This window comes from Microtus pennsylvanicus, chromosome 5, assembly GCF_037038515.1.
Source record: "Microtus pennsylvanicus isolate mMicPen1 chromosome 5, mMicPen1.hap1, whole genome shotgun sequence".
In the NCBI taxonomy this organism is placed as follows: domain Eukaryota; kingdom Metazoa; phylum Chordata; class Mammalia; order Rodentia; family Cricetidae; genus Microtus; species Microtus pennsylvanicus.
In genome coordinates this window covers 80,688,765-80,705,896 of record NC_134583.1, presented here as the reverse complement: position 1 = coordinate 80,705,896, position 17,132 = coordinate 80,688,765, and the positions used below count along the sequence as shown (strand labels likewise).

The 17,132-nt window shown below is 47.7% G+C and overlaps 1 protein-coding gene across 1 annotated transcript; it reads right to left on the bottom strand.

The window, feature by feature from the left end:
- Positions 1-15,284: 15,284 nt before the first annotated feature.
- LOC142850992 (large ribosomal subunit protein uL23-like) lies at positions 15,285-15,819 on the bottom strand. The gene has a single exon (XM_075974883.1). It carries the CDS (start codon positions 15,817-15,819, stop codon positions 15,352-15,354), a length of 468 nt encoding a protein of 155 aa, XP_075830998.1. The 3' UTR covers positions 15,285-15,351.
- Positions 15,820-17,132: the final 1,313 nt, after the last annotated feature.

Genomic DNA, 17,132 nt, shown 5'->3' with positions numbered 1-17,132 from the left:
GTGTGTGGTAGGATCAAAGTCCTTGAAAACAGGTCCTGAGAGGCCATTACTTGAAGCTGTAAGGGTGAAACTAAGTTACAATATAGACCCTCAGGATGTTGGAGATCCCAGAACCATAAAACATCTACCAAGGAAAGCTGAAGGCTGTCTTAAGAGAAACTTATGTGTAGTGCAGCAGGCAGCAGAGCCCGAAGTGGTGCCTATCTAAAACCTTTAGGTCATAACACTAGCCTCAAGAAGAAGAAGAGGAAGAAGGAAAAGGAGGAGGAGGGAGTATCCTGACTACAATTAACAACAGTAATCATCTAGGGGTGTGAATATCAATGTTAAGGAAGTAATTTAGAGGCTGGAGAGATGACTCATAAATCAAGAACACTGGCTGCTCTTCCGGAGTACCTGGGATCAATTCCCAGTACCCACACAATGGTTCACAACCATCTGTGATTCCAGATCCAGGAGATTCAATGCCTTTTTCTGCCCTCCACAGGTACCAAGCATACACAGGTAACCAGGCGTACAAAGATATACATGCAGGCAAAACATCCATGTACATAGAAATAAATTAATCTTTAAGAGAAACCTTTTAAAGGTGAGTTGATGGGTACATCACATCATTTAATAAAATAAAAGCAGTAGCTTCCATATTAGGGCCTATGACCTCCATAGTCACAACCTCCTCCCCCGGGATTTAGTACCAAGCATTTATTTCCTTCTGTGGAGTGGGCATTTCGAGCCAACAGAAATTAGTTGGTTGAACTCCCATCAATCATGCCACTATTACACCAATGGACACAATTTAACAGGTGTGTGGATAACAATATGCAGACTCTATAAGTAAGAAAAATCACTTGTGTCAATTGTCTCCCCGTAGCACAGGACATAGCACTCCTTGGCATTGTCAGTACAAGCCAGTAGGGTGAGAGAGTCCAGCTAAGTCAGCCTGATTTCTACGAGTCCAACAACCAAAATATGTGATATTTTGGGCAGTAGGGACTTAAAATGCTCAGTTCTGGCATGCAACCAACAGCAGTGGCAACTGTATTGTGTGTGGGGCCCCCCTTCCAAGCACTCATGGAAAGGAGGCCCATCTCCAACACTGGGAATTTCATCTAGTAAACTTAATAATTTCTGAGGTCTTTTTTTCAGCAATGAAGGTAGGATTCTTTCATTCAAACTCTTGAATTGCTATTTTAGCAATACATCCTTTCTTCCAAATAATAAGGTTGTAAGGTAGATGGAAATGGCATTTGATGTAGAAGTCCTCCACCCAGTTCTGCACATTTGTGTTTGTGAAATGAGTTCTTTTGACTGCCCATCCTTTGGTGTGCTCACACACACCACTGAGTTGGGTGAGGGCACTGAGGGTAGCCTTACCTGTTGTTTGCTTGTATGTAAATGCTTGCAAGAGGCCCGTGGCAGTGTCCACACAGGTGAGGGCATATTTGAATCCCTCGCTGACAAGCATAGGTATTCCTGTGCCGTCTATTTGTTAACTACACACAAGACAGGTATATTTATACACTTCCTCCATTACGGTATGCGCCCACCATTCATCTGAGAGGACTAAAGAACTATTGGCTGTCACACGAAAACTACCAGGAACTGATCTCTGGTGGACCCTGTTATATATCCCCTTTCCACATCTGTTATCCTCGCAGTGGCTAACCCATCATCGGCCAGTAAGAGAGAACATTCCATCCATTTAACAAAATAAAATCAGTAGCTTTTACTTATTTTCCATTGGGCAATCCATAAAGCCAGGCTTCTGCAGACAGCTTAATTGTCAGTAAAGATGATCATGGACCCCTTATCATTCCTATTGCTCTTACCTCAGCCCACTGCCTTCTTCCCCTCTCCTCTTTCTTGGCCTCATGATGTCTGTGTTCGTTTGTGTTGCTGAACATCATAGTCACTAATCTCTTGCTGTAAAGAGACACCATGACCAAGGCAATTCTTATGAAAGAAAACATTTAACTGGGGCTTTTTATAGCTTCAGAGGCTTAGTCCGTTATCATCATGGCAGGACCGTGGTGGTAAGTGGACAGGTGCTGGAGAAGTAGATGAGAGTTAGGTCTTGATTTGTATGCAGGAGAGAGAGAGAGAGAGAGAGAGAGAGAGAGAGAGAGAGAGAGAGAGAGAGAGACTGAGTTTGGTCTTCTGAAATCTCAAAGTTCACCCATAATGACATACTTCTTCCAACAAGGGCACACCTCCTAATCCTTCTGAAATAGTGCCACTCTGATGACTAAGCATTCGGATGTATGAGCCTATGTGGGGAATTCATATTTAAGCCACCACAGCGAAGTCACCCATTCTTCTGTGGTACCTTTATTTCTTCCTCTATTGCACCAGAAATCTACCAAGATGTACAGTGTCCTTTTCAGTGTCTGGCCTAATTTGGCAATAGGTACCAGAGGAGGCTCAGTAGCTTGATCCCAGAACAACTCACGTGGCATTAATGACAGGGATTGCAAGCAGAAAACCATGCTGCTATAATAGATATACCACTTTTGCAGATTTGGGGGCTGCTGTGCAGAGGACTTTAACCCAAACCTTGATTAAATAAGTTCTGCTTTATTGTTACTAAGGTGGAAGAATGTATACAACTGTTTTACATACAATTGTTAGCGATTGTTGTTCTGGCTCTGTATGCTGAGCTCCTGCCCCTTTTCATGACGGAGACCAAAACCCTATTAGAATCACCTGTTTAGGCTATTTCTTCCATAGCCCCCATAACCTTCCAACTTTCTCGTGATGATGGAGGCACTGAACCATATAACTTGTTAGGCTGTCCTACAGGGGTCTTAATTTGCTCAAAATCCCCTTAAGACGTTCTGTCCCAGTCCCACAAGGAGCCCTCTTTTGATCAAATTATACAAATGGCAGACAATTTGAGCAAGGCAAGGTGTGAAATGCAGAAGCACTCCAAGACTCCCAAAACACACACACAGAGACCCCCCATACACACACAGAGACCCCCCCACACACAGACCACACACATGCACACACACAGACCACACACATACACACACACAGAGACCCCCCACATGCACACACATAGACCCCCATACACACACAGACCATACACATACACACACACAGAGACCCCCCACATGCACACACACAGACCCCCATACACACACAGACCACACACATACACACACAGACCCCCCCATACACACACACAGACCACACACATATACACACAGACCCCCCAGAGACCCACACAGACCCCCCCCACAGAAATCCACCCATACACACACAGATCACACACATACACACACAGACCCCCCAGAGACCCACATAGACCCCACACATACAGATCCCCCCACACACACACAGACCATACACATACACACACAGACCCCCCAGAGACCCACACAGACCCCACACACACAGATCCCCCCCACGCACACAGACCACACACATACACACACAGACCCCCCAGAGACCCACACAGACCCCACACACACAGATCCCCCCCACGCACACACAGACCACTCCCACACGTACACACATAACCCCCCCCACACACACTCTCGGCTCTTTTATACTCACATTTACTATTTACTAACCTTCTGTGGTAGCTTTCTTGTCTTACCCAATTAAAAAACACCCCCAAGTTCCACAGTTGGCCTCAACCCTTGCGCTTCATCTGCCCCCATTTCCGTTCTCATTCTTTCATATGTGTTTGCCCTCATTCCAGGGTTTTCTGACTCTGTAAGACACTCAGAAGTTAGCATTACGTAATTTGTGTAATGAAGGCTTTGAATAGAAGATGTGCAGGATGACACAGCAAGGTCCTAAGCCACCATCCTATAACAAATAGGGGGACTGTGAGGGTAAGCTTGGAGCAAGACTCTAAGGTGAACTGTTGCCTATGTCAGATCAATGGGGATTGATCCTGGGCCTCTGCAGCTAAGGGAATACTAACGAAAGCACTGGGAAGGCACAGCCCAGTAGGGAAAGATCCCACTACATGACAGGTGCTTGTTGTGATTTTAAAAAAAAAAGTCACAAAGAGAAGTCACGTCATGCAACAAAGCTCACGTAGCCTGTTTATTAGAAGAGGAAAGAGAAGGGGCAGAGAGGAGGGGGGGGGCAGAGACTAATCCGTGTGAACAAGAGTGGCAGAAGAGAAAAAGAGAGAGAGATGGGGAGTGGGCAAGGCCACCTTCTAAAAGGGAACATAGTGAATGTGCACAGGAGGGGCTCCTAGTGGCTGCAGCTGAGGACATAGCCTGTCAGGACCCCAAGGGCAGGCCAGTACAGTCTCCTTAATACTAGCATTGTTTCCTCAAAAGAACAATATTGGACACAGTGTCATGGGTGGAGGGATATTCTTAATTATCTCTCAAGAATTGAGTCATTCTTCCTGACTCATTTTGTGGGTGGTTTTATTTCACTTTTTCTTTTTACCAGCCACATCCAGCTGTAGAAAGGGCTTTAGCCTGGGCAATTAATCGATATCTGTTCTAATTCCTAGGAGATTTCTGCTGACAGAGATTTCTGTGCCACCAGGTCCTGCAACCGTTCAGTCCCAAAGAAACACACAGGGGTCTACATTAATTATAAACTGGTTGGCCTATTAGCTCAGGCTTCTTATTAACTAATTCTTACATCTTAAATTAGCCCATTATTCTTGTCTATGTTAGCCATGTGGCTTGGTACCTTTTATCAGTGAGGCATGCTCCTCTTGCTTCCTCTGTGTTGACTGCAGACTGACTCTTTTCCTCTTCCCAGAATTCTCCTGTTCTCGTAACCCTGCCTCTACTTCCTGCCTGGCTACTGGCCAATCAGCATTTTATTAAAACAATACAATTTAAGTGACAGGGTACAAGATTATTGTCCCACAGCAGGTTTCTATAATTTTGTCATGTCTGCCAGGCTGACTACACTGTTTGGTATTTACTACCCTACAGAGATTGGGCAACTCTATAAGCTCCCATTTCACCCAACTGAAAGTGACTTCTTCACAGTTCACATTCTCAGTGAAATTCTAACCATAGTTTGTAGGGAGAGTCCCAGCAGCCCATCCACTCTCACTGCAATATTGGCAAGGAAGGAAGATACACAAAATGCCCTCAGGAGGTGTAGGAGGTGACTGCCCATCCCTGTGACAGGGTTTGTCTTTCTTTTCTGCACTCTTCTATAGGCCTGCCTACTGCTGCCCACTGCCCTGGAGTTTCTAGAGTTGCTATGAATTACGATATACTCTGGTATGGTATTGGCAGGGGTGGTGGTTTAAATGAACAAAAGAAATGCCCCTATAGGCTTATGTGTTTGAACACTTGGTCCCCAGTTGGCAGTGCTGTTTGGAGAGGTTAGGAAATGTAGCCTTGCTGAAGGAAACATGTCACAAGCTGAGCTTTAAGGTTTTATAACCTCAGCCTGCTTCCTGTTCTCCCTTGCTGCATTCTGTGTATAGTTGATATATGGTTCCTACTCGGGCCACCATGTGATGTGACACCTTTCCTGCCTTTATGAATTCTCCCTCTGGAACCATATGGCGAAATAAACCCTGTCTTTTATAAGATGCTTTTCATCACGGTATTTCATCACAGCAAGAGAAAACTAAGTCATACAGTAGAGGACCAAAAATCCACAACTCAGTGTGGGACCTCCTATTGCCCTGTATGGTCTTCACCCATGGTCATCTTGGTCACTTGGTTAGGGGAGTGGCCAGTGCAGCTTTTATCCCAGGAGATTTTCCTTCATGGTAGCAAGTACCTTGGGGATCATGGGCATCTCTTCTACTTCTTCAGTGAATTGTCATCAGGCTTTAAAGCAGCAGTTCTCAACCTGTGGGTCACAACCCCTTTGGGAGTCAAGTGACCTTTGCACAGGAGTTGCCAAACACATTCGGGAAACACAGATATTTACATTAGGACTCACAACCGTAGCAAAATTACAGTTCTAATATCATAATGAAGATAATTTTATGGTTGGGATGGAAGATTCACCACAACATGAAGAACTGTATTAATGGGTCACAGCATCAGGAAGGTTGAAAACCCCAACTTTAAAGTCTTCCAGGCTCCACAAGCACAACATCTGGACCTCTGTCAATGTTTTCCCTAGAAACTCTGGTTCAGCACAAATCTTGCTTTGTCAGATTCCTTCTTTTCTCACTCATCCCCTTTGACTGCCTTAGTATCCCATCAACCTAACTGGCATGCCAATATAAGCCAGCCAAATCCACCAGATCCTTCTTCTATAAGAAATGTTAATGGGTTCAACCATGTAAGGATCCAGTGTGAGGGACCACAGCTCTTATGATTCAAGATGACTGTGGTGCTTTGAATGAGAACGCCTCATAAGCTGATGTGTTTGAATGCCTGGTCCTCAACTGATGAAACTGGGAAGGATTAGGAGGTGTGGTCTTGTTGAAAGAGATGCATCATTGGGTGGGCTTTGGAGGTTTCAAAAGACTCAGGCCATTTTCAGTGTGCCCTCTTTCTGCTTCCTGCTTTTAGATCAAGATGTAAGCTCTCGGATACTGCTCCAGTGCCCGCCTGCCACCATGCTCTCCGCAGTGATGCTCAAGGATTCTAACTCACTGGAAGCCCAGTAAACTCTTCTATAAGTTGTCTTGGTCGGGGCGGCTTACCACAGCAATAGGAAAGTAGCTAGGACAATGACAGTGATCACATACAGTCTGAGGAAACAGCCACAGAACACCACATAACTGACAAGAGTTTTCCACGGGCAATCCCTAATGCTTGGTGTGTGTTCTGCGTTAAGATGCTCAGTAGCCCAGTACCATCCTCCACAATGGTTTCCAGGTTGCATTCGGCCCTGGATTCTCTCTGCTCTCCAGTCTGCACCTGCCACTTTCTCTCTCCTGATTGGAGGTCTATGGGGAGGCATGTGTCTCTATTTGGACTAATGGAGGACCACAGAGGTCTGTTTGGTGTGTAATAATCTAGCTCTCAATTGTGACTTTGGGACAATAGCACTTTGCTAGTGTATGCAGCTCAGCTATGGGACACTCACCTTCCAACTGACTTAGTCTGCCCTTGGATCTGGGACTCCACCTGAGGGAGCAGCAGCACTCCTCCTCGGTGTGGGGGCAAAGGAACCACTACAATGGTGGCCTTATTGGTGCCAGTCATTCGGTCTCTTGGCTATGACCTGGTTAATGTGGCAGGATGACAGATTGCTCTTAGGTAGCCCCAGACCAGGACTGCAGTCTGCGGCTGTGGACAAAAGGAAGAGCCTACAACACATCGCCATGTCTACTAGGGCCGCGTTGATAACTACCAGTTTCCTAAAGTAACCACGGGATTTCTGCACAGCCATGTGTTTATCCCCGGTGTAAAGTGAGTGTTCCCACAGATGAGCTTTGGGTCTGGGGCTACATGCTCTGCCAAGTGGCTTTAGGGCCCACAGATGCTTCTGTCAGCGTCATTTGTGTTTCCTATAAAGTGTTCATCTTTCCACTTCTGCTGGTCTTCAGTGCTAGTTAGCAGACACCTGTTTGAAGGACGAAGGGTCCCTCTCTCCTCCATCACACCACACTTTCCCTCTACCGTAGACGCCTGGCTCCTTCCTTACCTGGGATCCAGAGAAGCCGGCTCGCGGGTGTCCACTACACCACTGTGAACGAAACGAGGCATTTCAAAACAATCCTGCTCTGGGGACACACGGCCATTTTCCCTTTGTTTATGGAATTCTAAATGCGTACAGTAGAACTTTCAGAACAGATGTGGAAAACGTTAAGCCCTTTTCTGTGAAAGGAGTTACGGACTAATCCCAGTAATGTTGTTTGTGGCTTAGATGAAGAAAAAGGACTTCTTCGTTTCCATGTGCAGTGTGCCTGTAAATTCAGAGAATATGATGAGAACCAAGACTCCTGGGAAGTGCTGTTGTGGATCTGGGAGGAAGGGCCTGGTTCAGATCCTTTTGTTTCTTCGAGCAGACTGCCCTTGGACACTGATAGCTAGGGACAGTGTACCATCTGGGGACAGTGTACAATCTGGACACAGGTCTGGAGATGAAGGGACTCTGGCACTATTCAGGAGCAAACATGGTGTGTGTGTGTGTGTGTGTGTGTGTCCTTTTGTCTCTGCCTTACCCTCTTGTTGGGAGCCAGTGTCCTCAAGCTGGTAGCCCTAATCAGGTCATCTTGTATATTATCACTGTGTGTGGTGGTGCAGGGGGATGCCCCATGTAAGGACATTCTGTGTCCACCTATGACCTAAGTTATGCATGTTATGGCGATGAAAACCCCACCCATGTAGGCCAAGAAAGAGATCCAGTGACTGAAGGCTCAGGGGCTATTTTCCAGCTGGATGTCAGGGGCCACCAGTCTGTGGGATGAGGAGGCAAAGGAGGGTGCCCCGGTGAGGCCAGTTTCAACTCTATGCCACTTGGCACGCTGGTTTCTACTCAACACATTGTCCCTGGGAGCTTATCTTCCATCTCAAAGAGGCCATGCCGTTCTTCCTCGTGTGGGGGTGGGCCAAGTTCTCATCTTCTTTAGTATCCACACCAAAAGGTCTCCGTCATGCAGATGGGGCTTCATTGCCCTCTCAGTCTGCCGTTGGGTTGCTATCCTGACCAGGGTCCCATGAGTTCACCAATGTTGCCACCTTGGCTTGGCCATTTGTGTCCTTTGAGAGTCCAGGGAATCTTCCCTGGAGCCTTCAGAAAGATCGGGGTCTTGTGACACCTTGAGCTGAGCCTTCTGGCCTCCAGAGCTGTGACTTAGTCACCATTATCCTAATGCCCCTGGGCTGTGTCTACCGTGTAGACGAGGGCCACCAATATACAACTGTGTCCTGGGTAGGCTAGGATCACTGATATATAGCTTCCCAGCATGTTGACCTGAGGTTCAGGGAGCCTCACTAGGGATTTTGTGACAGAGAAAGAAGCAAAGGCAGGATTTGGCTCAGATAGCACAGCACAGCCCACTCAGGGTTGCCCTGTCTGAATGCTCAGGACCAAGCCTGCAGGGCTCTAAGCCAGTGGGGCTCACGGGGGCAGATAGCCTGGTACTTCCTGCTGAGTGGGCTCCGTCTGGTCAGCTTCTGAACGTCTCAGGCCCCACTGCTTCCCTCAGATCTCCCCATGAAGTTGAGCCTGCCCTGGCATCAGCCTGTGTGACGCTAGGTCCTTCTACAGGGATTCAGTGGGTGTGTTAGCCTTCCTCATTGCTGTGCCCAGAATAGCTGACATAAACAATGTGCAGATGTTGGCTCACAGACTTGGAGGGTTCAGTCCTTGTTAGCTCCTGTGAGCTTGGAAGGTCATCAAAACACTGGGAGTGGGAATAGGCTGGTCAATACATAGCCCTCAGGAACACAATCTCCTTCAGTGACGCCCCACTTCCTAGAGTTCCCATCACATTCCAAAATAAAACCATTGGCTTGGACCGAGTATTTAAGACATAAGGATGAAGGGGACATTCTCTGTTCAAACCCTAGCAACTGGGTTTAGTGAAAGAAGACTGGTTACAGCTGAGGTATGTCAGGAGAAGAGGACATCTGTATCCACCTCCTGAGGTTTTCAGACCTTGTCTGGCCTTTGGCTTCTCCCCAAGAAGTTTTTGCCAAACTATAAGGTTTAGGGAGCAGCTTTGATGCCCAAGAGTCTGGAGGGCAGAAGGTACTGGGGGGGGGCACCTCTCCATGTCTTTCCCTGCTCCTGCAGGGCTACATAACCACGGCAGGGAATCGAGTGGAGAGGCCTAGGAATGTGGGCAAGGGAAGCATTGGGACCTTGGAGGTATGCCCCTGCCTCTCTGACCTGCCCCGGTCAGAGCTCAAGATCCTGGAGGGAAAAGCCCAGAATAAGAACCTGAAAATGGCTACTGAAGTGGTTTCCTCAATTCCTCCTATACCATGAGGGCAGGCAAGCTGCACCTGCAGGGTGGGCAGCGGGTGGGCAGCTGGTGGTTACTCCTGTGTCTCTGTGCACCCACAACCTGGCCTGGAGGGCAGAAGCCTCTCCTGTTTTGCCTTTGTGTCCCTGGTGCCCTGAGGGGTGTTGTGGGAGACAGAGCCATGCCCTGCTCTCTGGTTCCCTTATCTTGTCCTACCCTTCCCTGCCCAGCTTCAGTGTGCAGAATACTTGTATCCCCAGCTTTGTGACTGTGGTCTGGGGATCCCCCTCAGCCTTATCCCCATTGGCCCGGAAACCAAGTGAGCTGTCAAGAAGGGCCCACCAGCTGCTTGCTAAGAAAGCGAGAGGCAAAGCATGTCCAGCCCCAGCTGCCACTTTGGCAGAGGGCGGCACACCAGGAAGTGCACAAATTAGGCCTAAATATAGCCAGGGCTTTGGTGTGTGCTGTGCTCGAGTGCTGTAGGCACCAGTGGTTTGGGCAGCAATAATCAGGCTGATCTTCGGTGACCTCCTCCCAGGATGCCTTTCCCTTAGAGAAGGGTGTGCCCTCAATGTGGCCTTGGACCCTTGGCAGCCTCCACAGTCCAGATCCTTGCCTATCCACTCCGAAGTGCTCTGGGTGTGGAGAGCTGGACCGGCCTGTCCTGCAACCCACAGAAATCCCAGCTGTCTTTGGGTGACCTCTGGCTGGAGGCCTCTGTAAAGTGGGTGATCCTAACTTCAAGGCTCACTGTCTTTCTCGCAGTGCCTCGAGGGACTCACAGTGAGGACAGGACAGGGGAAATCACCCTGGAACTGTGCAATAGTCAGTTTATGGATATCTGACAGGATCACTGGATCAAGAGGCAGAGAGATAGGGAAAGAATGTTCTTTAGTAACACCAAGCCAACCTGTGGAAAGACTGCGGCTTCCGTGCTGATGAAAAGGACTTGCGTCTGGTCTTTGTTGTGACTGAACTTCTGGCACGCACCCTTCCAGGTGTGACTCTTGACCATGCCATAAAAGTAGGAGGTGCTGAGGAAGGGAAGCTTTGTGTGTTCCTGTTCCTTCCTTCAGTGTGAAGTTAATCTATAAAAGACGGCCTTCAGGGGCAGAGGTGAGCCTGAAGGCCTGAGTTCAATTGCAGAGCCCATGTGGTGTGCTTTGAACGGGATGAACCCACAGTCTATGGCATGTGAATGCCCGGTCTCCAGTTTGTGCTGCTGCTTGGGGGATGGACGGGTGGTAGGAGGAATAGCATTGCTGGAGGAAGCGTGTCATTGGAGGGTGGGCTTTGTGAGTAAAAACCCTTCCCCATTTCCAGTTCTCTCTCTCTCTCTCTCTCTCTCTCTCTCTCTCTCTCTGTCTCTCTCTCTCTCTCTCTCTCTCTCTCTCTCTCTCTCTCTCTCTCTCTCTTTCTCTCTCTCTCTCTCTCTCTTTCTCCCCACACACACACACACTTTGTTCTTATGGCTCGAGATGTAAAGTCGCAGCATCCTTCTCCGCCTGCCGTGTCTGCCTGCTGGCTGCCTCTGCCCTGCCGTGACGGACTCTAACCCTCTGAAACTTTAAGGCAGAACAAACTCTTCTACACATTGCCTTGGCTGTGGTATTTTATCACAGGTTCAGTAACATAACCAAGATACTTCATAGGAAAAGGGCAGTCTTGGGGTCATGCCCTTGTAATCCCAGCACTAGGGAAGCAGAGATGAGAAGATCCTTGGGGCTTGTTGGCCAGTCAGCCTAGCCTGGCTGATTAGCTACAGTCCAACAAGAGATCCTGTGTGTGAAAAGAGTAGACAGTGCCTGTAATAACAGACCAAGTTGTCAGTGTCTTCCAACCTCCACATGCTCGGGCGCCTAGGCTCTCTCCCCCTCCCTCCATCCCCTCCATCTCCCCTGTCTCTCTCTCTCCCTGTGTCTCTCTCTCACTCACTCACTCACCTACTCTTGCTTGCTCTCCTTTGTATACACACACATACACACACACACACACACACACCCTTCAGTGGCAGCTAGTCCCACCTAAGCAGAACAGGCAGGAATGAAGAGAAACTCCTGAGAACTGGATAGAAGAGATCTCTTGTGAATTCACTCCAGGTCATCTCTGTGGTCAATGGGAGCAAGATGGACTCAACATGTAGGGGCCCAATGTGTACCTTGCAGCTTCCTGAAGCTCCCTGAATCTTCTGGCACAGTATGTCAGGACTTGTTTGTTCTGCCTCCTGGAGCCCTCAGCCACCAGGGGGAGCAAGTAAATCATGTGGGGGCCAGACCACTGGAGGAGGGCATTCTGAAGCCATGAGGGCTGATAGTCCAGACAGAGACAGAATGGACTCCAGGTGGGCTGAAGGTCAGAGGTAAGAGATGACAGGAAGGGATGCCTAGGGTAGTCTGATGTCAGAGCTGATTCTTCAAAAGGTTGAGTACAGTCTTGGGGCTATGTCCTCAGGAGGAGGGTTTTAGGGGTGACTAGAGGCATTAGAGACATGAAGAGATAGATACTCGACGCAACTCAAGAGGTCAAGTGGAGAAAGATGACAAGAACAGACGCACCGGTGAGGGCTGGCCACCAACCTGAGGGACATCAAGGAGGGCCCTGTACCACCTTCCAGTGTACCCGAATCCGCATCCCTCAGTGCCTCAGACAGGGATGCAATTGGATGATAACAGAGGTATTCATTCCCCAAGGGAGTGAATATAGGGTAGTGGGGGACTCAGAGCATTGCCAGCCCCTCACCAAGCTGCTGGCAACCCACTTGCCCTATGAGCTCTGATAATGAGACCCTGGGCTTGTAGTGTAGAACAGGCCTTATTTTGGAGTGACAAGACAAGGTGATGGCAGCCTCAGCCCAAGGCCTTTCCAGCTAAGAACCTAAGCAGCCTCTCTGACTAGCACTGGGTTAAGCCCTAGATTTGGGAATGTATCATGAACAGAGCGGTTGACAGTCGCAAAGGTTGCCGCTGATTAATTCTTACCCAGCAAAATGCCACAGGCTGTCAGACACACAGCTTCTCTGTCGGTGGTGGTAAATAGCTTATTGATCACCAGCAGGAGCTCACTGAAATCTAAAGAGCATCCTCCAAGGGCCAGATCATAGGGACAGCAGGCAGCCAGGGTGGGGGCAGCGGTGTCCCGGCTTGGACTCATAGACTTGGGCACTCTACCTGGTCTATGGCCATTCTGAAACCTGGATTCCCAGGACACAGTCTAGCATGGGAAATGGGATACTTTGAACCCAGGTGCTTGATCTGTGAAGGATGCTGCATGTTAGCAAGCTTGGGGCTCCTCTCAGAGCCTGGCTCACCTCTGCTCCTGGAAGGAAGACTTCCCTTTCTCAGTTTTTAAAAGGGGCAAAGGCCAGCAGTATCTCCATGAGAAAGGTTGACAGATGTTGAGATGGCTGAGCCTGCTCAGGTTAGGTGTGAAAGCAAAGTCTATAAAAGATCAAGAAGCACTACCCCTTTTGAGTGGGTCAGGCCTCCTGCCTCCAGGGTAAAACAATCAGGAGACACACAAGCATGCACACAGCACATTCCCATAAAGCAACATGAACACGTGTGGGGGACACATTTGCATATACCAGCACACACAGGTACACAATGTATCTCACACTCATCCTATACCCATATATATTCACACTTGTTCACACATCTGCACATGTGTATATATACAAGTGTATGCAACCCATACACATGTATACGCCCAAAACAAACTTACGTGGAACTAGTGAAAAGATTCTCTGTCGTGCAAGATAGAGGATATAACAACAAAAAAAGATGATGAAAAGCATTTAGAGAGATTTTCTAGCAGAGAAATATTTTTTAAATGCCTGCTTTGTACTTTTGCTCAAAAAACAAGAAAAATGGGCTCAGGACACAAAAGGATAAATAAGATGTCCTCATAAAGTAAGAATTATTTTTAAAGCAGGGGAGCTGTCTACAAGTCAGGTAAGAACGCAGAGTGTGACAGGAGAGATTAGAGGAAGGCACATCTGTATGGATAGGGAATGGAGAAATCTATTCCTGTCCCCAGTGTCGGCAGCTGAGAAATGACACCAGAGAAAAGATATCAGAGAGAGGACAGGCACATCTTGAAATTTAAAATATTTATAATGGGTCTTGAAATAAATAAGGCACAGAAATGGCTTAACCCATAGGTTACCAAAAGTAATTGACTATAAAAAAGCAGCCCTTAAATACAAGTGGAGTCAGGTACAACACTATAATAGTTGCACACCTGGAGGGAAAGCGTGTCATGAGTGCTGGCACATGGCTGTGACCCCGGCGTTCAGGAGACTGATCCAGGAAGACTGAAGTGTGAGCCCCAGATGGACTATGTAGTAAGAACCAGCCTGAGAAAGACAAGGAGCCGATCTTCTAGGAACAGGGCTCTTTTCTGAAAGCATCTCGAGGAGAGACCTGAAATGGGAGTGGACAAGGACTGTGGGGTGATCGCAGCAGCGTGCCAAGCAATTCCTTCCACAGACCATACCAACCAACACAGTTTTATGGGTTGGACATTTAAAATTTTGAAGGTGCAAACAGTGCTAAAGACAATTGGTATTAAACTCTGCAAAGAATTATTTGAGTCTAATATAACCTCAATAGTAAAAATTGACAAGCGTTCCATTCCAAATAACAATACAATCTCAATTATGAATACAGATATAAGAAATCAAATCCTTAGCAGATTCAGTCCAATCACCATGTTAAATTGGCAATACATCAGAGAAATGGCTACATAGTGAGACCCTGACTCAAACAAACAAACAAAGAAGTCAATTGGGGCTGGAGAGGTGGCTCAGAGGTTAAGAGCATTGTCTGCTCTTCCAAAGGTCCTGAGTTCAATTACCAGCCAACCACATGGTGGCCCACAACTATCTGTAATGAGGTCTGGTGCCCTCTTCTGGCCTGCAGGCATACACACAGAAAGAATATTGTATACATAATAAATAAATTAAAGAAAAAGGAGTCAATTGACAAAAGACAAACTTTATTTTTATCATATTTAGATTTTGTTGTTTTGACTTTTGAGACAGGGTCTCTCTCTCTTTGTGTGGCCCTTGGCTATCAAGGAACTCTTTATTATTATTATTATTTATTAGGTATACATTATTCTGTTTGCTTGTATGCCTGCAGGCCAGAAGAGGGCACCAGACCTCATTACAGATGGTTGTGAGCCACCATATGGTTGCTGGGAATTGAACTCAGGACCTTTGGAAGAGCAGGCAATGCTCTTAACCACTGAGCCATCTCTCCAGCCCCCTCAAGGAACTCTTTATGTAGACCAGAATGGCTTGAACTCATAGAGATCAGCTTGCTGGGATCAGAGGACAACTCTTTGGAGATGGTTTTCTAGAGCTAGGACTTGGGTTATCAGGCTTGCTTGTCAAGCACCTCTACCCTCTGAGCCCCATCACTGGGTCCCATTTAACTTAACAATTTAACGTCTACAATTTTGTTTTGTTTGTTTTTTTTTATGGTGAAAAAGTGTATATTTAGAATTAGCCGGCTGGGCTCAGTTTAGATGATTCCAATCTTGTTGGCACCATCCAGAGCGTCATAATCAGGAGCCAACCGAACATACGCCTTCTTCTCTCCGTTGGGCCTTATGAGGGTGTTGACTTTGGCCACATCGATGTCATAGAGTTTCTTCACAGCCTGTTTGATCTGGTGCTTGTTGGCCTTGACGTCCACAATGAACACAAGTGTGTTGTCTTCTATCTTCTTCATGGCTGACTCGGTGGTCAGGGGGAATTTGATGATGGCATAGTGGTCAAGCTTGTTCCTCCTGGGCGCGCTCTTCTGGGGGTATTTAGGCTGCCTTCGTAGCCGCAGGGTCTTGGGACGCCGAAAGGTGGGCAACGTGCGGATCTTCTTCTTTTTGTGGCTGTGGACGCCTTTCAGCACTGCCTTCTTGGCTTTCAAGGCCTTCGCTTTAGCTTCGACTTTGGGAGGGGCAGGAGCTTCCTTCTTCACTTTCGGCGCCATCTTAACGAAAAGGGTCAACGTCTACAATTTGGAAGAATTCGTTTCTCCACTTAGATTTCCCATCTTTCTATTTAACTGGATCATTCTTTTTCTTCACTTTCATTGAAATGTTGCTGCCGGCTGTGTTAAAGCCTGATAGCCAGAGCTGTGTTGCCCTACTTCTCTTGTCTCTTTTCTTTCTAAAAGGACTTTTCTAGGTTCTTTTTGGACACTGGGTATCTCTGTGTAACAGCTCTGACTGTCTTGGAACTAGCTCTGTAGACCAGAACTTGGCCTTGAATTGGCCTTGAACTCAGAGACCTGCCTGCCTCTGCCTCCCGAGTGCTGGGATTAAAGGCGTACACACTGCCCAGCTGTCTCTTTTCTCTTAACAATTTGTCATAATTATTCCTTCATAATAGACTCTACCACGTCTGGTGATTATCATGTCTTACATTGTGTATAGAGGAAGTAGCGAGAACCAGGTGGCATTATCTTTCGCTAGTGAGGGTCTCTTGTTCTCACAGGAAGGTGGGGTAAGGGTCCATTGCATAAGAACAGTCCAGACAGAGCCTGGTGGTGACAGATGACAACATCTTGTCTGTCTGCTCAAGGCGCGGCCTTCTGAGAGGGAGTAAGGACCGAGCAGGGTCCGTCTCTGCCACTGCACTCCCCAGCTTCCCTCTCTTATTTTGTTATCTGTGATGCTCTTGGCAGAGATAGAGATTTGTGGCACCCAAGGTGCTTCCTCCCTGACAGACAGGGTGGTTGGAGATGTCGCTCTGCTCTGGGATCTCTCACCAGCTCCCAACCTCCCTGATAGTGAAGCCTGCAAAAGGCATCTGGCAAGCAAGCCTGGGGGCTGTAGAACCCACAGGAAGGGGAAGAGAAAACCTTCTCCAGAGGATTGTCCTCTGACCCCAACAAGCCTGCTATGGCACACATGTGCACACACACATTTGCACAGAGATACGCACAACAAACCTGCCATAGCACGTGTATGCACACACACATGTGTACAGGAATACGCACAACAAACCTGCCATAGCACGTGTATGCACACACTCATACATGTGTACACGAATACGCACAATGATAGAATAAAATAATTAAATATTTGGGGTGCGATGGCTCACACCTCTAATCCCAGCACTCGGGTGGCAGAAACAGGCGGATCTCTGTGAGTTCAAGGCCAGAAAAGCCCGGGATGTGCTGGAGCCTAAGACTCCCAGACCAGCTATTCAGCTAGAGCAAGCGTTGGGAGTTCTAGCGGTTTCTCTTTCTAGAAGAGGATCCTTGCTAGACCAAACTGGTGCTCAGTCAGTACAGGAGGG